Source organism: Haliotis rufescens, unplaced genomic scaffold, assembly GCF_023055435.1.
Source record: "Haliotis rufescens isolate VD_foot unplaced genomic scaffold, xgHalRufe1.0.p SCAF_3, whole genome shotgun sequence".
In the NCBI taxonomy this organism is placed as follows: Eukaryota; Metazoa; Mollusca; class Gastropoda; order Lepetellida; family Haliotidae; genus Haliotis; species Haliotis rufescens.
In genome coordinates, this window is record NW_025964001.1 from 59,908,809 (window position 1) to 59,936,069 (window position 27,261).

At 45.1% G+C, this 27,261-nt stretch overlaps 1 protein-coding gene across 2 annotated transcripts in view; it reads right to left on the minus strand.

Annotated features, from left to right (window-relative positions):
- Positions 1–234: 234 nt before the first annotated feature.
- The window catches only part of LOC124124817 (nuclear pore complex protein Nup133-like), a 57,033-nt gene continuing 30,006 nt past the window's right edge, over positions 235–27,261 (minus strand). Inside the window, exons 20-35 of one of the 2 annotated variants that reach the window (XR_007223203.1) lie at positions 26,848–26,950; positions 25,001–25,120; positions 24,062–24,199; positions 22,630–22,843; positions 19,849–19,982; positions 19,238–19,277; positions 16,890–17,014; positions 15,923–15,982; positions 14,176–14,248; positions 8,732–8,793; positions 7,896–7,952; positions 7,528–7,608; positions 2,539–2,606; positions 1,779–1,864; positions 924–1,123; positions 235–794 (exon numbers count right to left, since the gene is read on the minus strand). Coding sequence is in view for 1 of the 2 variants with exons in the window: in XM_048403187.1 (XP_048259144.1) it covers positions 987–1,123; positions 1,779–1,864; positions 2,539–2,606; positions 7,528–7,608; positions 7,896–7,952; positions 8,732–8,793; positions 14,176–14,248; positions 15,923–15,982; positions 16,890–17,014; positions 19,238–19,277; positions 19,849–19,982; positions 22,630–22,843; positions 24,062–24,199; positions 25,001–25,120; positions 26,848–26,950 (1,498 nt within the window). In the remaining variant the exon portion in view is untranslated. Of the gene's footprint in view, positions 1,124–1,778; positions 1,865–2,538; positions 2,607–7,527; positions 7,609–7,895; positions 7,953–8,731; positions 8,794–14,175; positions 14,249–15,922; positions 15,983–16,889; positions 17,015–19,237; positions 19,278–19,848; positions 19,983–22,629; positions 22,844–24,061; positions 24,200–25,000; positions 25,121–26,847; positions 26,951–27,261 lie in introns of both variants that reach the window. The other variant, XM_048403187.1, reaches the window with a different exon arrangement.

Here is a 27,261-nt window from a genome sequence, read left to right on the forward strand (position 1 = left end):
AGCGAATCGCGGCGCCTTAGACGACTGGGCTACCCGTGATCCCTAACGCCAAGTTACTATTACTAAGACTTTGATCTCAACTATCATGCTAGACATCTTCCACAGGTTTCAGGTTCATGAATTCATCCCTTTGACTGCGTCAGAGAAGCTGGATGTGCTATGGACAGACAATACAACATGTGATAAACTCACTTAGACCTTCGGTCGTGGTGAGCTAAAAACATTAAAACATCCTTTTCTTTGGTGAAAATTGTATTGATTTCTGAAACATGATACAATATATACAAGACAGAAGCACTTTGTTTCTGTTAGTGAGAAATACAATGACAACACTGCAGCTGCTGATTCACATCCTCTGAAGGCAAACTGAACTCCAGCACAGGACCATTCCTCATGCTGGACTCATTCAGTTCTCCCCCACAGCACACTGTATACAGTGATTGGTTGGCCCAGGCTCCTTCAGTTCTCCCCCACAGCACACTGTATACAGTGATTGGTTGGCCCAGACTCCTGCAGGTACAGACTGGGCGGGGGTTCGAGAAGCACTTCACTCATTTCATGTAATGTAAGAAAGACAAGGACATCCACTGTGTTAGGTTGAACTTAGATGGGAATCTCCTGATGCCTCTCAGTCATCCCTGCACAGCTTGTCTGTCAACTAGTTCGATAATGTTTCTGTATTCTGGCCTTGACACATGCTTGATTAAAAACAACAGTTCTCTTGGCAATGATATCAACATGTTCATGTCAGATCATCACAATGTTCACAAAGGAGAGCACTGGATAAACCAAAGCAGTGTTGGTGCTGGGCCATAGACCAAGGCAGTGTTGGTCCTGGGCCGTAGACAATGGCAGTGTTGCTGCTTATAAGCATTGGCAGGCTGGCCAGTGTTGTTGGTAGATTGTCGGAGTATTGTTGCCTGACATTGTTTGTTGGTGGACCATGTCATTGTCATTGTCTGACATCGTGGGGAGACCGGTCGGCTCTAGGCCATGATGTTCTTCATGTGTTCATAGCCTGCTTTGATGAGGTATTGGAAGTTGGAGTTGTGTCTGCAGGCTCCGAGCTCCTCGCTGGACAGGATCGCCTCCTGGCATGGCAGCACATCCTCCAGGTCTCCTCCTGCAACAGCAAACGGGCAGGATCAGACTCTCCATATCACATCTCAATTATAAGGGATGAAACTGTACAGATCTGTAGATTAGGGCACAAAGACACACACCCAGTCAAATCACAAAGTTTGATCACTGGAATTCTTACAGGAAGCATGTTATGTTTTGGTATAAGGTAAGATGGAGGTGGAAAATAAAATATGATGATTTGTGGAGCTGGCAGTTCCTAAACTGTGGATACATATGTGAACTCAGCAGAGCTAATCTCCCCCTACTCCACTAGCACTAGCACAGGGAGACAGATCACCAGCACCAGCACTAGTGAGATAGATCACAGCACTAGCACTAGCACTAGCACTAGCACAGGGAGAACAGATCACCAGCACAGGGAGACAGATCATCAGCACCAGCACTAGCACAGGCAGATAGATCACAGCACTAGCACTAGCACAGGGAGATAGATCACAGCACTAGCACCAGCACAGGGAGATAGATCACCAGCACTAGTAGCAAAGGGAGACAGGCCCACTAGCACCAGCACAGGGAGAAAGATAACCAGCAAAAGGACAGGTGGACAAAGTCACCACACCAGACAGTGGGGGTCACATGATATACCTGCCAGGTGTATAGATCTACTCTGGACATTCCACGTTACAGGGACCTACCTTCTGTGTATGCTAGATCGATGGTCTTGAAGAACACTGTTTCCCGGATGACATCCAGTGGGTCACCGTCTGCAGGGTTGGTCCAGCTGTGAACACAAACACCGGTCAGTGGAGTCCCTGGTACAGGTGTCCAGGCCATGGATCTGCCACCTGGTCCTTATCACGCGAACTTTCACAAATTACAATACGTATTTTGTTGTGATCGTCAGTATTGTTGACATCGGTTGATAATTTTATCATTTAGTTTTTATGTCTACTGCAGGAACTTCCAAAAATGAGTGGAGTTTCTCGAATGGACCGATGCTAAATAATTACCCTCTCTTAACAGATTTGCAAATGATTTGTATGAATTTAGTTGCAAATTCTTAACACATACAGGAATTTGGGACAGCTGGCAAGATTGAAAGGCATTTAGAAGTGATGCACATAAAGAAGAGAATTTATGGATGTCAACTTCCTAATTATGAGGAACACAACGTTTCGGAGTATATACTTACTAGTACATCAGGTGAATGATGAAGGAGTAAGTATATACTCTGAAACATAATGTTCCTCATAATAAAGAAGTTGACATCCATAAATTCTCTTCATCCAGTCTAGTTGTGAACCTTCTCCTTGGTCAAAATCTTATAACTTCAAACTCGGTCAAAAGAGAAAAGCCTACTCAGTTTTTGGCAAACGATCTGTGCTTTGATTTCTACTATTGGATATCCTGGTTGCTATTCACAAGATGCACCATTCAGACTAAAGTCTGACTTACTTGTCTCTTAAAATGGCTCGGCACCAGATGTGTAGCTTGAGATCATTGAGGTCAGCACCTCCTTCAGCCTGAAACACACAGACAAAAGTATTCCAGGTACATCCACACGGGGCTCTCTCGAGAAGAGACAAAGGCAGATCACAGACACACTCAAGGAGGTGTCACTAGGGGTACTACTTGGGGAGAGACTAAGGCAGATCACAGACACACTCACGGAGGTGTCACTAGGGGTACTACTAGGGGAGAGACAAAGGCCGATCACAGACACACTCACGGAGGTGACTCTAGGGGTACTACTTGGGCAGAGACAAAGGCAGATCACAGACACACTCACGGAGGTGTCACTAGGGGTACTACTTGGGCAGAGACAAAGGCAGATCACAGACACACTCACGGAGGTGTCACTAGGGGTACTACTTGGGCAGAGACAAAGGCAGATCACAGACACACTCACGGAGGTGTCACTAGGGGTACTACTTGGGCAGAGACTAAGGCAGATCATAGACACACTCACGGAGGTGTCACTAGGGGTACTACTTGGGCAGAGACAAAGGCAGATCACAGACACACTCAAGGAGGTGTCACTAGGGGTACTACTAGGGGAGAGACAAAGGCAGATCACAGACACACTCACGGAGGTGTCACTAGGGGTACTACTTGGGGAGAGACAAAGGCAGATCACAGACACACTCACGGAGGTGTCACTAGGGGTACTACTTGGGCAGAGACAAAGGCAGATCACAGACACACTCACGGAGGTGTCACTAGGGGTACTACTTGGGCAGAGACAAAGGCAGATCACAGACACACTCACGGAGGTGTCACTAGGGGTACTACTAGGGGAGAGACAAAGGCAGATCACAGACACACTCACGGAGGTGTCACTAGGGGTACTACTAGGGGAGAGACAAAGGCAGATCACAGACACACTCACGGAGGTGTCACTAGGGGTACTACTAGGAGAGAGACAAAGGCATATCACAGACACACTCACGGAGGTGTCACTAGGGGTACTACTAGGAGAGAGACAAAGGCAGATCACAGACACACTCACGGAGGTGTCACTAGGGGTACTAGAGACAAAGGCAGATCACAGACATACTCAAGGAGGTGTCACTAGGGGTACTAGAGACAAAGGCAGATCACAGACACACTCAAGGAGGTGTCACTAGGGGTACTACTTGGGCAGAGACAAAGGCAGATCACAGACACACTCACGGAGGTGTCACTAGGGGTACTACTAGGAGAGAGACAAAGGCAGATCACAGACACACTCACGGAGGTGTCACTAGGGGTACTAGAGACAAAGGCAGATCACAGACACACTCAAGGAGGTGTCACTAGGGGTGCTAGAGACAAAGGCAGATCACAGACACACTCAAGGAGGTGTCACTAGGGGTACTACTTGGGCAGAGACAAAGGCAGATCACAGACACACTCAAGGAGGTGTCACTAGGGGTGCTACTTGGGGAGAGACAAAGGCAGATCACAGACACACTCACGTAGGTGTCACTAGGGGTACTACTAGGGGAGAGACAAAGGCAGATCACAGACACACTCACGGAGGTGTCACTAGGGGTACTACTAGGGGAGAGACAAAGGCAGATCACAGACACACTCAAGGAGGTGTCACTAGGGGTACTACTTGGGCAGAGACAAAGGCAGATCACAGACACACTCACGGAGGTGTCACTAGGGGTACTACTAGGAGAGAGACAAAGGCAGATCACAGACACACTCACGGAGGTGTCACTAGGGGTACTAGAGACAAAGGCAGATCACAGACACACTCAAGGAGGTGTCACTAGGGGTACTAGAGACAAAGGCAGATCACAGACACACTCAAGGAGGTGTCACTAGGGGTACTACTTGGGCAGAGACAAAGGCAGATCACAGACACACTCAAGGAGGTGTCACTAGGGGTGCTACTTGGGGAGAGACAAAGGCAGATCACAGACACACTCACGGAGGTGTCACTAGGGGTACTACTAGGGGAGAGACAAAGGCAGATCACAGACACACTCACGGAGGTGTCACTAGGGGTACTACTAGGGGAGAGACAAAGGCAGATCACAGACACACTCAAGGAGGTGTCACTAGGGGTACTACTTGGGCAGAGACAAAGGCAGATCACAGACACACTCACGGAGGTGTCACTAGGGGTACTACTAGGGGAGAGACAAAGGCAGATCACAGACACACTCACGGAGGTGTCACTAGGGGTACTACTAGGGGAGAGACAAAGGCAGATCACAGACACACTCACGGAGGTGTCACTAGGGGTACTACTAGGGGAGAGACAAAGGCAGATCACAGACACACTCACGGAGGTGTCACTAGGGGTACTACTTCGGCAGAGACAAAGGCAGATCACAGACACACTCACGGAGGTGTCACTAGGGGTACTACTTGGGCAGAGACAAAGGCAGATCACAGACACACTCATGGAGGTGTCACTAGGGGTGCTACTAGGGGAGAGACAAAGGCAGATCACAGACACACTCACGGAGGTGTCACTAGGGGTACTACTTGGGCAGAGACAAAGGCAGATCACAGACACACTCACGGAGGTGTCACTAGGGGTACTACTTGGGCAGAAACAAAGGCAGATCACAGACACACTCACAGAGGTGTCACTAGGGGAGAGACAAAGGCAGATCACAGACACACTCAAGGAGGTGACTCTAGGGGAGCTACTAGGAGAGAGACAAAGGCAGATCACAGACACACTCACGGAGGTGTCACTAGGGGTACTACTAGGGGAAGAGACAAAGGCAGATCACAGACACTCACGGAGGTGTCACTAGGGGTGCTACTTGGGGAGAGACAAAGGCAGATCACAGACACTCACGGAGGAGACCCTAGGTGTGCTACTTGGGGAGAGACAAAGGCAGATCACAGACACACTCAAGGAGGAGACCCTAGGGGTGCTACTTGGGGAGAGACAAAGGCAGATCATAGACACACTCACGGAGGTGACTCTAGGGGTGCTACTTGGGCAGAGACAAAGGCAGATCACAGACACACTCACGGAGGTGTCACTAGGGGTACTACTAGGGGAGAGACAAAGGCAGATCACAGACACACTCACGGAGGTGTCACTAGGGGTGCTACTTGGGGAGAGACAAAGGCAGATCACAGACACACTCACGGAGGTGTCACTAGGGGTACTACTAGGGGAGAGACAAAGGCAGATCACAGACACACTCACGGAGGTGTCACTAGGGGTGCTACTTGGGGAGAGACAAAGGCAGATCATAGACACACTCACGGAAGTGTCACTAGGGGTGCTACTTGGGGAGAGACAAAGGCAGATCACAGACACACTCAAGGAGGTGTCACTAGGGGTGCTACTTGGGGAGAGACAAAGGCAGATCATAGACACACTCACGGAGGTGTCACTAGGGGTGCTACTAAGGGAGAGACAAAGGCAGATCACAGACACACTCAAGGAGGTGACTCTAGGGGTGCTACTAGGAGAGAGACAAAGGCAGATCACAGACACTCAAGGAGGAGACACTAGGGGTACTACTAGGAGAGAGACAAAGGCAGATCACAGACACACTCAAGGAGGTGTCACTAGGGGTGCTACTAGGGGAGAGACAAAGGCAGATCACAGACACACTCACGGAGGTGTCACTAGGGGTACTACTAGGGGAAGAGACAAAGGCAGATCACAGACACACTCACGGAGGTGACCCTAAGGGGTGCTACTTGGGGAGAGACAAAGGCAGATCACAGACACTCACGGAGGAGACCCTAGGTGTGCTACTTGGGGAGAGACAAAGGCAGATCACAGACACACTCAAGGAGGAGACCCTAGGGGTGCTACTTGGGGAGAGACAAAGGCAGATCACAGACACACTCACGGAGGTGTCACTAGGGGTACTACTAGGGGAAGAGACAAAGGCAGATCACAGACACTCACAGAGGTGTCACTAGGGGTGCTACTTGGGGAGAGACAAAGGCAGATCACAGACACTCACGGAGGTGACTCTAGGGGTGCTACTTGGGGAGAGACAAAGGCAGATCACAGACACACTCACGGAGGTGACTCTAGGGGTGCTACTTGGGGAGAGACAAAGGCAGATCACAGACACACTCAAGGAGGTGTTACTAGGGGTGCTACTTGGGGAGAGACAAAGGCAGATCACAGACACACTCACGGAGGTGTCACTAGGGGTGCTACTTGGGGAGAGACAAAGGCAGATCATAGACACACTCACGGAGGAGACCCTAGGTGTGCTACTTGGGGAGAGACAAAGGCAGATCATAGACACACTCACGGAGGTGTCACTAGGGGTGCTACTTGGGGAGAGACAAAGGCAGATCATAGACACATTCGCAGAAGTGTCACTAGGGGTGCTACTTGGGGAGAGACAAAGGCAGATCATAGACACACTCACGGAGGAGACCCTAGGTGTGCTACTTGGGGAGAGACAAAGGCAGATCATAGACACACTCACGGAGGTGTCACTAGGGGTGCTACTTGGGGAGAGACAAAGGCAGATCATAGACACACTCACGGAAGTGTCACTAGGGGTGCTACTTGGGGAGAGACAAAGGCAGATCATAGACACACTCACGGAGGAGACCCTAGGTGTGCTACTTGGGGAGAGACAAAGGCAGATCATAGACACACTCACGGAGGTGTCACTAGGGGTGCTACTTGGGGAGAGACAAAGGCAGATCATAGACACACTCACGGAGGTGTCACTAGGGGTGCTACTTGGGGAGAGACAAAGGCAGATCACAGACACACTCACGGAGGTGACTCTAGGGGTGCTACTTGGGGAGAGACAAAGGCAGATCACAGACACACTCAAGGAGGTGTTACTAGGGGTGCTACTTGGGGAGAGACAAAGGCAGATCACAGACACACTCACGGAGGTGTCACTAGGGGTGTTACTTGGGGCAGAGAACAGTATGTGACATTACTATAGATATGATGCACCTGCCACTAACCACATGGTCCTGGAGGTCACTCACCTTGTCGAGGTACTGTAAGAGGTCCAGGGCCTTCTTGAAGTCATACTCCGATGCCATCTTGTTCTTGTCCCCCACATACAGCTGAAACATAAGGCCATGTGTGTGTACGTATGTCAGTGTGTACATGTGTCAGTGTGTACATGTGTCAGTGTGTACATGTGTCAGTGTGTACTTAACCCAATTGTATGGATCGATGCTCATGATATCAATCACTTGATTGTCTGGTCCAGACTTGATTATTTACAGATCACTGGCATAAATACTTGATCAAGTGTAACAGAAAAACAGTTCTTCTCCTAATTGATGAAGCATAAAAGAGACAACCTAAAAACTTGTGGTGTTTTCTGTGAGACTGCTCCTGACCTCACCTCAATGAGTTCCGTGGTGGACATCACACCCATGTTGGCGGGGTCCATCCCCAGCGTCTGCAACACGTGATTGAGAGAAAATCTCATATAATCCCACTGAATCAATGAATATGGGATCGAAATAACTTCATGACCAGCTGACCTCAATCCTTGTGAGCACCTCACAGTCAAGGCTGTTTGCAAATAGTACATTTGACGTGGTGAACAGGAGAAATTCACTGGTCAAACAGTCAATTTGCCACACAATAGAAAAACTAACAACATAAGGACCATGACATGATTCATATTTTTCACTACCAAGTCGGACAACATCGACATAAAAATGACAAGCCAACTGGCATTTGTGTATGGCTTATCTGTACAAATCCCTTGATTTTAATGATAAAGTTACTTCCTCCTGTGAATAGCTTGAGAAGACCTAAGACAATACTTCACTATTTACCCATGAAGATTCGGTGTAGAATAGGTCTTCAATAACCCATGCTTGCCATAGAAGGCAACTATGCTTGTTGTAAGAGGTGACTAACGGGGCCGGTTGATCAGGCTCACTGACTTGGTTGATGCTTGTCATCGTATCCAAATTGCATGGATCGATGATCATGACATGAATCACTGGATTGTCTGGTCCAGACTCGATTATTTACAGACCGCCATCATATAGCTGGAACATTGCTGAGTGTGGCGTTAAACAACAAACAAACAAACAAACAAACATCACTATTACACATAAGTATAAACTTATTGATGACAGTGGGACAGAATGTGAATGTGTCTGAGTGAGGTGACGTAGGCCAATGGCTGGACTGTGTCACTGTGTCACTGTGTCACTGTCTCACCTCCAGGACCTCCTCCGGGAGCTGCTCCTGGTGCAGGATCAGGGTAAGCTCATCGTTGATGCCTGCAACACACACAGAGTCATTTCCTTCACAGCAATGTCCAGCCCACACATCTATACATCAGAGGGGAGAGGTACACACACACAGAGTCAGTTCCTTCACAGCATTGTCCAGCCCACACATCTATACATCAGAGTGGAACACACAGCCATACACACACAACACACACAGTCAGTTCCTTCACAGCATTTTCCAGCCCACACATCTATACATCAGAGTGGAACACACAGCCATACACACACAACACACAAACAGAGTCAGTTCCTTCACAGCATTGTCCAGCCCACACATCTATACATCAGAGTGGAACACACAGCCATACACACACAACACACAAACAGAGTCAGTTCCTTCACAGCATTGTCCAGCCCACACATCTATACATAAGAGTGGAACACACAGCCATACACACACAACACACAACACACACACAGAGTCAGTTCCTTCACAGCATTGTCCAGCCCACACATCTATACATCAGAGTGGAACACACAGCCATACACACACAACACACAAACAGAGTCAGTTCCTTCACAGCATTGTCCAGCCCACACATCTATACATCAGAGTGGAACACACAGCCATACACACACAACACACAAACAGAGTCAGTTCCTTCACAGCATTGTCCAGCCCACACATCTATACATCAGAGTGGAACACACATCCATACACATACACACACAACACACAACACACACACAGAGTCATTTCCTTCACAGCATTGTCCAGCCCACACATCTATACATCAGAGTGGAACACACAGCCATACACACACAACACACAAACAGAGTCAGTTCCTTCACAGCATTGTCCAGCCCACACATCTATACATCAGAGTGGAACACACAGCCATACACACACAACACACAAACAGAGTCAGTTCCTTCACAGCATTGTCCAGCCCACACATCTATACATCAGAGTGGAACACACAGCCATACACACACAACACACAAACAGAGTCAGTTCTTTCACAGCATTGTCCAGCCCACACATCTATACATCAGAGTGGAACACACAGCCATACACACACAACACACAAACAGAGTCAGTTCCTTCACAGCATTGTCCAGCCCACACATCTATACATCAGAGTGGAACACACAGCCATACACACACAACACACAAACAGAGTCAGTTCCTTCACAGCATTGTCCAGCCCACACATCTATACATCAGAGTGGAACACACAGCCATACACACACAACACACAAACAGAGTCAGTTCCTTCACAGCATTGTCAAGCCCACACATCTATACATCAGAGTGGAACACACAGCCATACACACACAACACACAACACACACACAGAGTCAGTTCCTTCACAGCATTGTCCAGCCCACACATCTATACATCAGAGTGGAACACACAGCCATACACACACAACACACAAACAGAGTCAGTTCCTTCACAGCATTGTCCAGCCCACACATCTATACATCAGAGTGGAACACACAGCCATACACACACAACACACAAACAGAGTCAGTTCCTTCACAGCATTGTCCAGCCCACACATCTATACATAAGAGTGGAACACACATCCATACACACACAACACACAACACACACACAGAGTCAGTTCCTTCACAGCATTGTCCAGCCCACACATCTATACATCAGAGTGGAACACACAGCCATACACACACAACACACAAACAGAGTCAGTTCCTTCACAGCATTGTCCAGCCCACACATCTATACATCAGAGTGGAACACACAGCCATACACACACAACACACAAACAGAGTCAGTTCCTTCACAGCATTGTCAAGCCCACACATCTATACATAAGAGTGGAACACACATCCATACACACACAACACACAACACACACACAGAGTCAGTTCCTTCACAGCATTGCCCAGCCCACACATCTATACATCAGAGTGGAACACACAGCCATACACACACAACACAAAAACAGAGTCAGTTCCTTCACAGCATTGTCCAGCCCACACATCTATACATCAGAGTGGAACACACAGCCATACACACACAACACACACAGTCAGTTCCTTCACAGCATTGTCCAGCCCACACATCTATACATCAGAGTGGAACACACAGCCATACACACACAACACACAAACAGAGTCAGTTCCTTCACAGCATTGTCCAGCCCACACATCTATACATAAGAGTGGAACACACATCCATACACACACAACACACAGCCATACACACACAACACACAACACACAAACAGAGTCAGTTCCTTCACAGCATTGTCCAGCCCACACATCTATACATCAGAGTGGAACACACAGCCATACACACACAACACACACAGTCAGTTCCTTCACAGCATTTTCCAGCCCACACATCTATACATCAGAGTGGAACACACAGCCATACACACACAACACACAAACAGAGTCAGTTCCTTCACAGCATTGTCCAGCCCACACATCTATACATAAGAGTGGAACACACATCCATACACACACAACACACAACACACACACAGAGTCATTTCCTTCACAGCATTGTCCAGCCCACACATCTATACATCAGAGTGGAACACACAGCCATACACACACAACACACAAACAGAGTCAGTTCCTTCACAGCATTGTCCAGCCCACACATCTATACATCAGAGTGGAACACACAGCCATACACACACAACACACAAACAGAGTCAGTTCCTTCACAGCATTGTCCAGCCCACACATCTATACATAAGAGTGGAACACACATCCATACACACACAACACACAGCCATACACACACAACACACAGCACACAAACAGAGTCAGTTCCTTCACAGCATTGTCCAGCCCACACATCTATACATCAGAGTGGAACACACAGCCATACACACACAACACACACAGTCAGTTCCTTCACAGCATTTTCCAGCCCACACATCTATACATCAGAGTGGAACACACAGCCATACACACACAACACACAAACAGAGTCAGTTCCTTCACAGCATTTTCCAGCCCACACATCTATACATCAGAGTGGAACACACAGCCATACACACACAACACACAAACAGAGTCAGTTCCTTCACAGCATTTTCCAGCCCACACATCTATACATCAGAGTGGAACACACAGCCATACACACACAACACACAAACAGAGTCAGTTCCTTCACAGCATTGTCCAGCCCACACATCTATACATCAGAGTGGAACACACAGCCATACACACACAACACACACAGTCAGTTCCTTCACAGCATTGTCCAGCCCACACATCTATACATCAGAGTGGAACACACAGCCATACACAAACAACACACAGACAGACACACACAACACACAGAGTCAGTTCCTTCACAGCATTGTCGTGCCCACACATTTATACATCAGAGATTACAGGAACACACACACAAACACACACAACACACAGACACTCTGGTACTTCACAGCAATGTCAAGACTACATATCTATACATCAGAGTGGAAACATCTTCCCTAGGCAAGGGAGTTAACTGACTATAAAAGTCCAGTTTCAACCCTTCCCAAACCAGGCTGCAATTATGCATAGTCCAATCAAAATAGCGTAACGAAATCGTCATCCGGTTTGAAAACTGCCGTGCAGATTTCGGCGGACTGCATGATTTGCAAAGCATGTGTACCGACAACTTAGGGTCAGCCAATATTTGTCAAATCTTTTAAAGTTTTTAATCAAGGTGCTCACATGATTTGATGCATTTCACAAAGTAGGACCCGTTTTATTACAATATAGATAAATGTATTATAAATCAGATCGTCTTCACCATGTTCACTGGGCGAAGCCATGTTATTTAAAGCAAATGCAAGTGATAGAGAGATAGAATCTGATTGGTCAATAGGAGGAACATGGAAGGGTAATAACCCAGAATAGCCACTCGAACCTGGAAATTCCAGCCTAGTTCGGCAAGGGTGGAAACAGGACTTTTATAGTCAGTTAACATGGAGTGGAGAGGAACATTCTTGTTTGTGCGCTCACGTCCATACCCACCAGTACCCACACCCACCTATACATACATCAGAGTGGATTGCCTACAACCATGCTTGGTGTTGAACTCGCAACCGTTTGACCGGTATGTTTACAAACAAGTGATGACTATGATAATTCCGAACACTCTTCCCAAATTATTTTGTTGGTTTGTCAATTTGAATTTCTATTTCAGCTATCATGTAATTAGTTAAGTGAGAATGCAAGGGGGAAGTTGGGTGTTCTTCAAACAGTCCGTAATCTCACCCCAATCTGATCTAACAAACATGAATGCATCTGGGAAATAGTCAGTTGTAAACATTTTCCCAGTTCACCAGAATGGCATTCCCAAAGACATACACACAATATATATATATGGGGTTAGAGGAAAAATTTGGAAGATTGTTGTCATGGCACTTGCACATCAGTGGCAGTGATGATACTGAGGGGTGATGAGGGTGTCACGCGCTGGGAAGGAGCCATCTTCCCGAGGCAAGAGAGTTAACTGACTATAAAAGTCCAGTTTCCACCCTTGCTGAACTAGGCTGGTATTATGGAGTTACATTTTGGCTCGACTAACGAGTCTATGCATAGCCTAATCAAAATCGCGCTACGAAATCAAAATTCAGTTCATAAACTGTCATGCAGATTTGGGTTGATTGCAGAATTTGCAAAGCATGTGCACTGCCAACTCGTTGTCAACAGATATTTTCCAAGTATTTTCATGTTTTTAATCAAGGTGCTCACATGATTTGATGCACTTCGCGATGTAAGACCCGTTTTATCACAATAAAGGTCTTGATTATTGATCAGATCGTCCTGACTAGGCGTGAGTGAGTATGGTTTTACGCCACTTTTAGCAATATTCCAGCAATATCACGGCGGGTGACACCAGAAATGGGCTTCACACATTGTACCCATGTCGGGAATCGAACCCGGGTCTTCGGCGTGACGAGCGAACGCTTTAACCACTAGGCTACCCGACCGCCCCTGGTCCATAGGACAGGCATAGAAGAGACATAACTCGTAATAGCCTGGGAGCGCTAGGATCGAGCCCAGGAATTCCAGCCTAGTTTGGCAAGGGTGGAAACTTGACTTTTAAAGTCAGTTAACCCACTTGCCTCGGGAAGATGGGAAGGAGCTTGCATGGCCAGTGGTCAGTGCAGGCTGACAATTCTTGCATTACTTCCTGGTACATAGAGGCCATGTTAACTGGGAAGGATTGCTTTTGATTTGTTACGTTGTGGCCGGTGTTGAAAATGTTCAAATCACAGATCATCTCTTAAAAGTGTAGTGAGTATAACAGAAATGTTAGGAAGTAAATTTCATACTTTTTGTTAAATGGATGTTTCGTACATTGTGGGAGTGAGTGGGAAGAAAGGATCCAGTACAAGTTTTCTCAATGTTCTACTGGAACAACAAACATGTGATACAGTATCTCACCTTCTACATTCTCCTCCAAGGACTCGGGGTCATCAGCTGCCAGGGCGGCCAGCTTGCTCAGGCTTAGCAGAGTCTGTAACAAACCATAGCAACCTGGCTCAGCCATACAGATGCTGAATACACAGATGGACATGTAGCTGACTCAGCCATACAGATGCTGAATCAACAGATGGACATATAGCTGTCTCAGCCATACAGATACTGAATCAACAGATGGACATATAGCTGACTCAGCCATACAGATACTGAATCAACAGATGGACATATAGCTGACTCAGCCATACAGATACTGAATCAACAGATGGACATATAGCTGTCTCAGCCATACAGATACTGAATCAACAGATGGACATATAGCTGACTCAGCCATACAGATACTGAATCAACAGATGGACATAGAGCTGACTCAGCCATACAGATGGACATATTGCTGACTCAGCCATACAGATACTGAATCAACAGATGGACATATAGCTGACTCAGCCATACAGGTACTGAATCAACAGATGGACATAGAGCTGACTCAGCCATACAGATGGACATATAGCTGACTCAGCCATACAGATACTGAATCAACAGATGGACATATAGCTGACTCAGCCATACAGATGCTGAATCAACAGATGGACATATAGCTGTCTCAGCCATACAGATACTGAATCATCAGATGGACATATAGCTGACTCAGCCATACAGATGCTGAATCAACAGATGGACATATAGCTGACTCAGCCATACAGATACTGAATCAACAGATGGACATATAGCTGTCTCAGCCATACAGATGGACATATAGCTGACTCAGCCATACAGATGCTGAATCAACAGATGGACATATAGCTGACTCAGCCATACAGATGGACATATAGCTGACTCAGCCATACAGATGCTGAATCAACAGATGGACATATAGCTGTCTCAGCCATACAGATGCTGAATCAACAGATGGACACATAGCTGACTCAGCCATACAGATACTGAATCAACAGATGGACATATAGCTGACTCAGCCATACAGATACTGAATCAACAGATGGACACATAGCTGACTCAGCCATACAGATACTGAATCAACAGATGGACATATAGCTGACTCAGCCATACAGATGGACATATAGCTGACTCAGCCATACAGATGCTGAATCAACAGATGGACATATAGCTGTCTCAGCCATACAGATACTGAATCAACAGATGGACATATAGCTGTCTCAGCCATACAGATACTGAATCAACAGATGGACATATAGCTGACCCAGCCATACAGATGCTGAATCAACAGATGGACATATAGCTGACTCAGCCATATGTACCTTGTACCATATGGATCAAGCACTTCATATGGAAGTACTAGGTAGCACAGGGTCAATTTTAACATGACTTGAAAAATACAGAGGCATGTTAATCCAAATTTGACATTATCATCAAAATAGGTTACATCTAGTGTATGCACTGAGATACATTAAAATAGTCATAAGGCTGCCATCAATTATCAAAATGTTGCTAGGTTTATGAATTTGTCATGGATATTTCCTGCACACATTTAGAGAAACATGACGACTTTACCAAACAGCTCAGCTGGATTCTATTTTCATAATTAGAGCCTCTTACAGTGAATTACACTATTCTAGTGTTGTCTCATTGTGGACCTGCAAAGTTTACAGCAATTACATTCTCTACAGTTACGGAAGTCATCTACTAAAGTGTGAGAAATCACAATGATATTAAGGGGATAACGACACACTACCTTCTTCTTTGCTAGGAAAGCTGTTTCTCCTTGAGCCAAATCAAACAATGTTTCGTGCGCCTGTAATGACAAATAATGATCACAAGAAAGCTCTTCACAGAAAAGAGAGTGCACTAAAATAGAAGTCTCTGTCTCCAGACTCATTACTAAAGCTTTCAGCAAATTCCATGACTGTAATAGCCAAGAAAAAGAACGTGTGTGAAAAAAGAGGAAGTAACCATTTCAGGAGTGAGTGAGTGAGTTTGGTTTTATACCACATTTAGCAATATTCCAGCAATATCAAGGCTGGGAACAGCAGAAATGGGCTTCACATGTTGTACCCATGTGGGGAATCGAACCCAGGTCTTCGTCGTGTTGGGCAAATGCTTTAACCACTAGGCTACCCCACCACCACCCATTTCAGGGGGTCTTGGTAATAGTGGAATATCATTGGCTTGTAGAAGACACACAGAAACTGTCTACCACAGAGATGCCAGCTCTAATTGAAGATTTGAAGCAATTAGTGGGGTAAGAAAGCTTAATTTCATGTGAAAAAGATATTGTTTGTTTGTTGTTTAATGCTGCACTCAGCAATATTCCAGCCATATGACAGTGGTCTGTAAATGATCGAGTCTGGACCTGACAATCCAGTGACTGACATCATCAGAAATCGATCCACACAATATTGGATAAGAAGACATGCATCAATCAGTCAGCGAGCCTGACCACCCGATCCCGTTAGTCACGTCTTACAACAAGCATAGTCACCTTTTACAGCAAGCATGGGTTGCTGAAGACCTATTCTACCCCGGATGTTCACGGGTCATGTGAAAAAGAGAAATGTTAACAGTGCTATGATGTGGGTTTGGGGCTTATCGGTAAACACATCAAATTAACACAAATCTTAAAACCCTGGACAAGTAGACAGTGTACTTATCCAGAGACAAATGGCTACCTTTAAGATCACCACACCCCTGATGTTACTGACCTTATCAAAGTTGTTGGTGCCGATGTCGTGCAGCCAGCTAAGGTACCTGGTGTTGTCAGAGTTAAGGAACTGACTGAGGTCGGAGTCGGTGCCGATAGGCTGGGACAGGAGGCGGCCACGCTTGCCTGCAACACACACACAGACAGTCAGCCTGCTTCCTGGCCTGTGTCGACACGGAGAACCAACATGGAGAACCAATGGAGAACCGACATGGAGGACCAACATGGAGAACCAACACGGAGAACCAACACGGAGAACCGACACGGAGAACCGACACGGAGAACCGACATGGAGAACCGACATGGAGAACCAACATGGAGAACCAACATGGAGAACCAACATGGAGAACCAACGGAGAACCAACATGGAGAACCGACACGGAGAACCAACATGGAGAACCGACACGGGGAGAACCGACACGGGGAGAACCAACGGAGAACCGACAAGGAGAACCAACACGGAGAACCAACACGGAGAACCAACGGAGAACCAACGGAGAACCGACAAGGAGAACCAACGGAGAACTGACAAGGAGAACCAACACGGAGAACCAACATGGAGAACCAACACGGAGAACCAACACGGAGAACCAACGGAGAACTGATAAGGAGAACTAATATGGAGAACTAATATGGAGAACCAACATGGAGAACCAACGGAGAACCAACATGGAGAACCAACATGGAGAACCAACACGGAGAACCAACATGGAGAACCAACATGGAGGAACATTCAGTACTGGGTGAGGAAACTAAGTTAAACTATTCTGTGAGTTCTCAAAGAGATTCCAATCTCACCAATACAGAGGCAGACAATACAAGTATGAGAAGTCAAACAAATCAAATTGTTTACAGTTCAACTAAACATGTCAACCGTATTGATGATATTCTAACACCAAACCTAGACCATATTCAGGACAACTTTCAGTGTATACTTCTGCCCAAGATCTATATGGACATGTACTGGCAGTCAAGTTGAAACCGTTCGAATAGATCTGTGTTATGTTAAAACTCCTCTGTTATATTGGCAATATATCCCCAGCAGCAAGATGTGGAGTGAGGGAGTGAATTAAAACTAAAAGTCAATCTGGCAATATTTCAGCCATATTGTGACTAGAGCATTTGCAAACTTCACATCAACAAAACAAATCAAGCCAACAAATGCAGTAAAACAACAAGTAACATCGAACTGTGGAACTGTGCCAACATCAAACTGTGGAACTGTGCCAACATCAAACAGTTGATTGCATCATCTACGTATTGATGGACAAATACAACATCATATCAATCATAAACTTAAATGTTTCGTTAACAACCGACAAGTCCCTTGAACCGTTTACGGAACACTGCAATGTACATGATATTGACAGGTGTACATGTCTCACGACTCACTTTACACAGGACACTGATCTGCCCAATAACTCAGTAAGTGATACTGTAACATGTCAATCTTCAGGTTCACAACTTCATTATTAAATGTATCAAGCATTACAATTTACTGTCAAGTTAAGGATGTCTCTCATGTGAAATCAACACAATCAACAACATAATAATAAGAAGAAGAGGGAGAAGAAGAGGGAGAAGAAGAGGGATAAGGAGAAGAGGGAGAAGAAGAGGAAGAAGAGGGAGGAGAAGAGGGAGAAGAAGAGGAAGATGGAGGAAGAGAAGCTGAAGAGGGAGAAGAAGGAGCAGGAGAAGGAGGAGAAGAAGAAGAGTGAGAAGAAGAAGAGGGAGAAGAAGCAGAAGAGGGAGAATGAGGAGGAGGAGAAGGAGGAGGAGAAGAAGAGGGAGGAGCAGAAGGAGAAGAAAAGAAGAAGAAGAGGGAGAAGAAGAAGGAGAAGATTTATAACAACACACCAGTAATTTGACATGTCATGTTACTATATATATATGTACTAAATAGGTGAGGTAAGGTAAGGTAAGGTGGGGTGAAATGTGATTTAACGACTTATTTATGCACTCATTTAAGCTATTGTTTATTTGTTGTATTAAGCCACACTGGTAACAGCAAAACCAGTGGTTAATAGCAGGAGCACCAATGCTGTCATCAGGGTACAATGGCACCCACTCACTTCGCCACACATCTAGAGCAGTTGATCCAAGGTACATTCCTAATGAGAACGAGGCCATTCTAGGGTGAGTTTCATGTTGGAGTGAGTGTGAGTATGGTTTTACGCCACTTTTAGCAATATTCCAGCAATATCATGGCGGGGGACACCAGAAATGGGCTTCACACATTGTACCCATGTCGGGAATCGAACCCAGGTCTTTGGCATGACGAGCGAACGCCTTAACCACAAGGCTACCCGACTGCCAGTTTCATGCTGGAAGTCAGAAGGCAGAACTTACCTTCCTTCATGTACCAGTGGAAGAGGAAGTTGGAGAAACCCTGCAAGCAATACAGAGAACCATGTACACACTGCTCTGGTTAGGGAACATTTTTAAACTTAACATAAGTTAGTTCAGTAAAAATGTTGATATCCTCAGAGGGATAGTGTTTGACTGTTGCCAAAGGAATCCTACTTCGTAAAATTATTCATAAAGCTGGTGCAGACTGACATTTAGTCACAGAAATAAAGTTCTTATTCAAAAGTATATCTACAAAATATAAAGTAAAATCCAAATGGAACCCATAACAATGCTTAATTTTTAGAGCTGAGGCAATCAAGACTTGAGTTGGATTCAATTTTGATTTATTCACTAGGGTCTGGGAGACAGACTGAAGCTGAGGCTGAGGATGGAATAAAATCCACTTGTGATCATTCCTAATCATTATCCAATGTAATGGAACTATAACTCTAAAGAAAAAATACTCTGCCTGCCCAAATTGGATTGCTTCCTTTATCCTAATGATTCAAACAATTTTAATGTTATCCCAATTCATCCAAACCTCATTCTTGTCACTATACACATCTATAAATTCCACACCAACTTCACTCTTCAATAGTTGGTATACATACTTTGTCTGCAAACTGCTGTGTGTAACGCTGAAGCCTCTCCTCATTCTTCGTAAGTTCACAAATCTTTACCAAATTTTCAAAATCGAAGTATTTTTCAGCCAGAGTGGCAGCTCTCTCGTACTGTTCATGGTCCACTGAAACAAGTACAACCATGGCAATCATAACTGCCGCATAGTGATTCCACAACTGAATACATCTGAACAAAGACGGCCAGTATAGATGTCTTCAGCATGTTCAGAGCTTCCAATAATGTTTCTTTAAGTGAACGACTTTTACAAAACACTTTGAGTCAGGAACTAGCACATTATGCAGCTATTGCATCACACAAGGCACCAATATACAGGGAGACAAGAATCAATCACTTTCCAGGTGCTTTTGTCTGGACGACTTAAAGCATATATGTAATACCAGTTTTAGAAATGATGATACTGGAACGTCTTTCAATGTACCCCTGAGATTAATGTACAAGGCCCCCAGTACACTTGACATGAATCTACAGTCCTAAATACACCCAACATGCATCTACACGGTCCCAAATACACCCAACATGAACCTACACGGTCCCAAATACACCCAACATGCATCTACACGGTCCCAAATACACCCAACATGAACCTACACGGTCCCAAATACACCCAACATGAACCTACATGGTCCCAAATACACCCAACATGAACCTACATGGTCCCAAATACACCCAACATGAACCTACACAGTCCCAAATACACCCAACATGAACCTACTCGGTCCCAAATACACCCAACATGAACCTACATGGTCCCAAATACACCCAACATGAACCTACACAGTCCCAAATATACCCAACATGAACCTACTCGGTCCCAAATACACCCAACATGAACCTACATGGTCCCAAATACACCCAACATGAACCTACACAGTCCCAAATACACCCAACATGCATCTACACAGTCCCAAATACACCCAACATGCATCTACACAGTCCCAAATATACCCAACATGAACCTACTCGGTCCCAAATACACCCAACATGAACCTACATGGTCCCAAATACACCCAACATGCATCTACACTGTCCCAAATACACCCAACATGCATCTACAGAGTCCCATATACACCCAACATGAACCTACACGGTCCCAAATACACCCAATATGAACCTACACGGTCCCAAATACACCCAACATGCATCTACACAGTCCCAAATACACCCAACATGCATCTACACGGTCCCAAATACACCCAACATGCATCTACAGTCCCAAATACACCCAACATGAACCTACACGGTCCCAAATACACCCAACATTTATCTACACAGTCCCAAATACACCCAACATGAATCTACACGGTCCCAAATACACCCAACATGAATCTACACAGTCCCAAATACACCCAACATGCATCTACACGGTCCTAAATACACCCAACATGCATCTACACAGTCCCAAATACACCCAACAGGTATCTACACAGTCCTAAATACACCCAACATGCATCTACACAGTCCCAAATACACCCAACATGTATCTACACAGTCCCAAATACACCCAACATGCATCTACACAGTCCCAAATACACCCAATATGAACCTACACGGTCCCAAATACACCCAACATGTATCTACACAGTCCCAAATACACCCAACATGTATCTACACAGTCCCAAATACACCCAACATGAACCTACACGGTCCTAAATACACCCAACATGAACCTACACGGTCCCAAATACACCCAACATGAACCTACATGGTCCCAAATACACCCAACATGAACCTACACAGTCCCAAATACACCCAACATGAATCTACAGTCCTAAATACACCCAACATGAACCTACAAGGTCCTAAATACACCCAACATGAACCTACAAGGTCCTAAATACACCCAACATGAATCTACACGGTCCCAAATACACCCAACATGAACGTACACAGTCCCAAATACATCCAACATGAATCTACACAGTCCCCCTGACATGAACCTACACGGTCCCAAATATACCCAACATGAATCTACACAGTCCCAAATACACCCAACATGAACCTTCACAGTCCCAAATACACCCAATATGAACCTACACGGTCCCAAATACACCCAACATGAACCTACACGGTCCCAAATACACCCAACAAATCCTACACGGTCCCAAATACACCCAACATGAACCTTCACAGTCCCAAATACACCCAACATGAACCTACACGGTCTCAAATACACCCAACATGAACCTACACGGTCCCAAATACACTCAACAAATCCTACACGGTCCCAAATACACCCAACATGAACCTTCACAGTCCCAAATACACCCAATATGAACCTACACGGTCCCAAATACACCCAACATGAACCTACACGGTCCCAAATACACCCAACAAATCCTACACGGTCCCAAATACATCCAATATGAACCTTCAAGGTGCCCGGTTACCCTGACAAGAATCTACAAGGTGCCCCGTTACCCTGACATGAATCTACAAGGTGCCCCGTTACCCTGACATGAATCTACAAGGTGCCCCGTTACCCTGACATGAACCTACAAGGTGCCCCGTTACCCTGACATGAATCTACAAGGTGCCCCGTTACCCTGACATGAACCTACACGGTGCCCCGTTACCCTGACATGAACCTACAAGGTGCCCCGTTACCCTGACATGAATCTACAAGGTGCCCCGTTACCCTGACATGAACCTACAAGGTGCCCCGTTACCCTGACATGAACCTACAAGGTGCCCCGTTACCCTGACATGAACCTACAAGGTGCCCCGTTACCCTGACATGAAGTGAGACATACTGAGTGGGGAGATGAGTTTGTCTCGCTCCTGTTCATATTTGCGATGCAGCTGGTTGTACTGGTCCTGTCTGCGGGGACACTGCTGCAGCGACACCAGCTGACTCTTGTAGCCGTCCAGGAGGACGTCCGCCAGCCCCAGCAGCTGCTGGAACAACACACCCTGCGTCTCGATGTCGCGCGCCTCCGGCACTGCACTCTCTATCGTCAGCATGTACTGGAGGAGCAATACAAAAACACTCTTAGTAGACAGTAATACTCTCAGTAGACAACACTCTTAGTAGACAGTAATACTCTCAGTAGACAACACTCTCAGTAGACAGTAATACTCTCAGTAGACAACACTCTTAGTAGACAGCAATACTCTCAGTAGACAACACTCTCAGTAGACAGTAATACTCTCAGTAGACAACATTCTCAGTAGACAGTAATACTCTCAGTAGACAACACTCTCAGTAGACAGTAATACTCTCAGTAGACAACACTCTCAGTAGACAGTAATACTCTCAGTAGACAACATTCTCAGTAGACAGTACTCTTAGGAGACAATAACACTCAGTAGACAACACTCTCAGTAGACAATACTAATTTCAGCAGACAACTCTCAGTGGACAACTCTCTTAGCAGACAATAATACTCTCAGTAGACAATAATACTCTCAGTAGACAATAACACTCTCAGTAGACAATAACACTCTCAGCAGACAATAATGCTCTCAGCAGACAATAACACTCTCAGTAGACAATAACACTCTCAGTAGACAATACACTCAGTAGACAATACACTCAGTAGACAATACACTCAGTAGACAACTAGAACTTCTCAGAATCTAATTTTCCGGCCACAAGTTTGCAGCAAATGTCAGTAACAAATACGCAAATGGAGTAGAATAATTCACATTTCTCATTGTAACTAATGTGACGTGCCTTCTATTTCATTGATAACAGGACCAATATAGAGGAGTGAGTGAGTGAGTATGATTTTACGCCGCTTTTAGCAATATTCCAGCAATATCACGGCGGGGATCACCAGAAATGGGCTTCACACATTGTACCCATGTCGGGATTCGAACCCGGGTCTTCGGCGTGACGAGCGAACGCTTTAACCACTAGGCTACCCGACCGCCCCCCCAATATAGAGGAAGGTGCTTTAATGTTCAATTTTACATCATTGCATTGAAAGATATCTTAAAATATATAAAAATTCCTCTTAAATTAGTAATATACAAACTCCCAATTGTGAACAACATAATTTCTTTACCAACTTGCCCGCTGTGGGCACTTGGTTTAGGATCATAGATAAATCCATGATCCTAAAACATATAAAATATCACAGGGACATCCTAGCCAAGATACATCCTTGTTAAGATCTGACATTAACAAAAATAGAATTCATATTCAAAGAGACTTGCTGGTTGATCTGTATAGACACTGACCTGTCTGGTGAGCATGGTGCGGATGCCGCGACTGCCACCTGCTGACGTCCAGGGTATGTACTCCAGCTGTCTGTCTGCACCCCCTTGGAACACCCCGGCCCGGGACTGGCGGTACTGCAGGCCACTGTGAAGCAGACCCTGCAGGCCAACAACAGAGTGTTACTCAGGTTTCCACCCTCATGTCTTGTATTTATATGTCATCTTCCCGAGGTAAGGGTGAGGTGAGGTGAAATGGGGTTTAACGTCGTGGCCAAGATTATTGCACTTATATAGCGACGTGCATGCACGTGTGCGTGTTTGTGTGGCTGCTTGTACTAGTCTGGACTGATGCCGATTTATAGTGCTAGCTCACTGAGATACCATGCCGCAGTTTAACATGAATACCCCACTCAGACACAGTATACTGACTCCGAGCCGACCAGTCCTTGTTTTAGCCCCCAAATGCCAAGCGCCAGACAGGGTAACAACAAGTACCATCTTTAAACGTCTTTTGGTATCACGTGGCCGGGGATCGAACCCCGGACCTTCCACTCTCCGGGCGAACGCTCTACCACTAGACCACGGAGGCGGTCCTGAGGTAAGGGAGCTAACTGACCATAAAAGTCTCTACCCTTGCCGAAATAATCTGGAATTTCAGGGCTTGATCGTAGCGCCACCAGTGGTGATTATGAGTTATGTCCCTTCTATGTCCCTCCTACTGACCAATTAGATTCCATGTCTCATATCACTTGAATTTGCTTCAAACAAAACTTGACACTGCTAACAGTAAATCGTCAGTGTGCCAGGTATTTGGCCATCCTGTCTATGAAAAACATGGCTTATGCACCACAGATTAAGACCACATGCAAGTATCGTGATCCTTTTGGATCGTGAGCAAGGTATCGTGATACGCATCGGATCGAATAGTTGGGAGTATCGTGTGCCCTAATAGATACATACCTCCAGTATTCCATTGACTGAGGACACAATCATCACACACTGTTTCGGAGACAGGTCCGAAGACAGGCTCTCGTCTTCATATTCCAACAATGCCGAGACTATTTCTGGGACCCTTGATACCTAAATTAGGGAAAAGTTTATTAGACCTAAACAGACTGAATAAACTATAACAGCATTAGAAACCAGACCTAGTCCTGTACTCCCAACCATTACCTATGGTGTGGGTATTCATAGGACTAGTGAAAAATACTGGTGGAAATTTGGAATGAAATATAGATCCTTATATCATAAAGACAGGTTTGGAGTTTGTGTCTACAGTTAAAAGCGAAAGTGAAACACAATCTTTTAGCAATCTTCTTTGCATTGTGATGCATCCTCATTATCCATTATCATATCTCCATGTCAGAATGATGAGATCTGACTGGACCACGTGATCTTGATAAAATACCTTATGATACCTCCATGTCAGAATGATGAGATCTGATTGGACCACGTGATCTTGATAAAATACCTTATGATACCTCCATGTCAGAATGATGAGATCTGATTGGTCCACATGTTCTTGATAAAATACTGTGAAACCTGCCTTGAGGGTAATTCATTTCTCAGCAGGGGAATAAATCTCTTATACCCCACCACGAGCAAGACAGGTTGCACATGGACTTCTGAGAGACAGAATAAATCCCTTATAGCAACGCTTCAAAGCAAAAAGCTGGACGCTTTTTTTGAGTCAATGGAGGTCATGTGACTTAGTAATAGTTAACCTCAGCTCAATCAAACAGCTGTTTTCTATCAATTTTGAATTTGTATTTATTCATTTACAATGTGACATGAAAACATGTCGGTAAGATAAATTCGTTGCAGCAGGATCACTCGGTGTACATGAGGTTTTATGTGTCTCTCGTTAGGTTTTATAAACCAACAGGTTTTATAAACCTAACGCGAGACTCATAAGACCCCATCAGAGCTCCAGATAAACTTTTGGTGTTGTGGGTATTTTACCCATGCATTTTAAAATCATTGGGTATCAGTAATTCTGTCTGGGTATTCAAATTTTTGTTACCCACTAGTTTTTACACATGTGGGTATCTAAGTTAAATATTTCAAAACACTATTCCTCTAGTCCCTGCAAACTGGTGTCGTGTAGGTTCGAGAGCTTTATAGGACTCAAAAATACCATGATACTTCCACAAGAAAGTGTGATGGCAAATGATCATGATGTAACTGTCATCGTGGAGTTTGGCAAGGTTGACAGAATGCCCGTTTATAATTTCAAAAATAAGTTGCTGATTTGCTAATCGAATACGCAGGGTTACTTCACAATATTTTGATGATACGCACAAGTTTTATTTTTGTAGCTTATCTGTTATGTTCGTTGCGTATTTGATACGCTTGGATTTTATTTTACTGCATATTTCTGCATTTCTGATGCGTATTTTATGCAGATACGCAGCTTATCTGGAGCTCTGCCCCTTGTACCCCACGTTATCCTGCTACAACAAATTATATAGTACAACAAATCCCCATTCAATTATGATAAATACCTTGGACTCTTTTGACACCAAAAGCTTTGTTGACTATTAAGATGAAAAGGGTGTCAATGCTACTGGGTGTTCCAGTTGTCATGGAGACAGTACACAACAAGATGAGTCACGTATTGGAGCAATTGCTGCTTGTTTCAATTAAGAAAAAACAGTGCAATTTGAATCAACAGCTATTCATGGAGTTGTGCATCTGAATCGTACTCAGTATGAAGCAATGGTGGCGAATATAGAATGGAGATAACAAACTGGATGATCAAGGATGATGATGATGCTACGCTGTGAACAACTCCCTATACTACCAACCTCTCTGTAGAAGACGTCTGCTGGGGATAGGCCGGCAGGGATGTTGGAATCTCGCATGGACTCCAGCACTCGTCGGATACAGTTGTCTACAATTGCACTTTGGCTGGACATAAATGAACACATTTCAGACACATCATCAGACATTTTATTAGACAGCCTGTGGAATCATAACAATAATGACATGGGCACTGTAGCTCACCTGAACATGTAGTCAACGGTTAAAAATGTCAACAAAAACAAATATTTATAAAAACTTACAGTAAACATTGATATTCAAATATTTTCTGTATGATTACTGAGGACTAAAAACTAACACTCAAATCTGAAGATCTGAACAAAATTTGATGTCATCATAAGAAAATTGCAAAAGAGAAGAAGATGTCTAAAGAGCCAGTTTGCCTTTGAGGTCAAAAC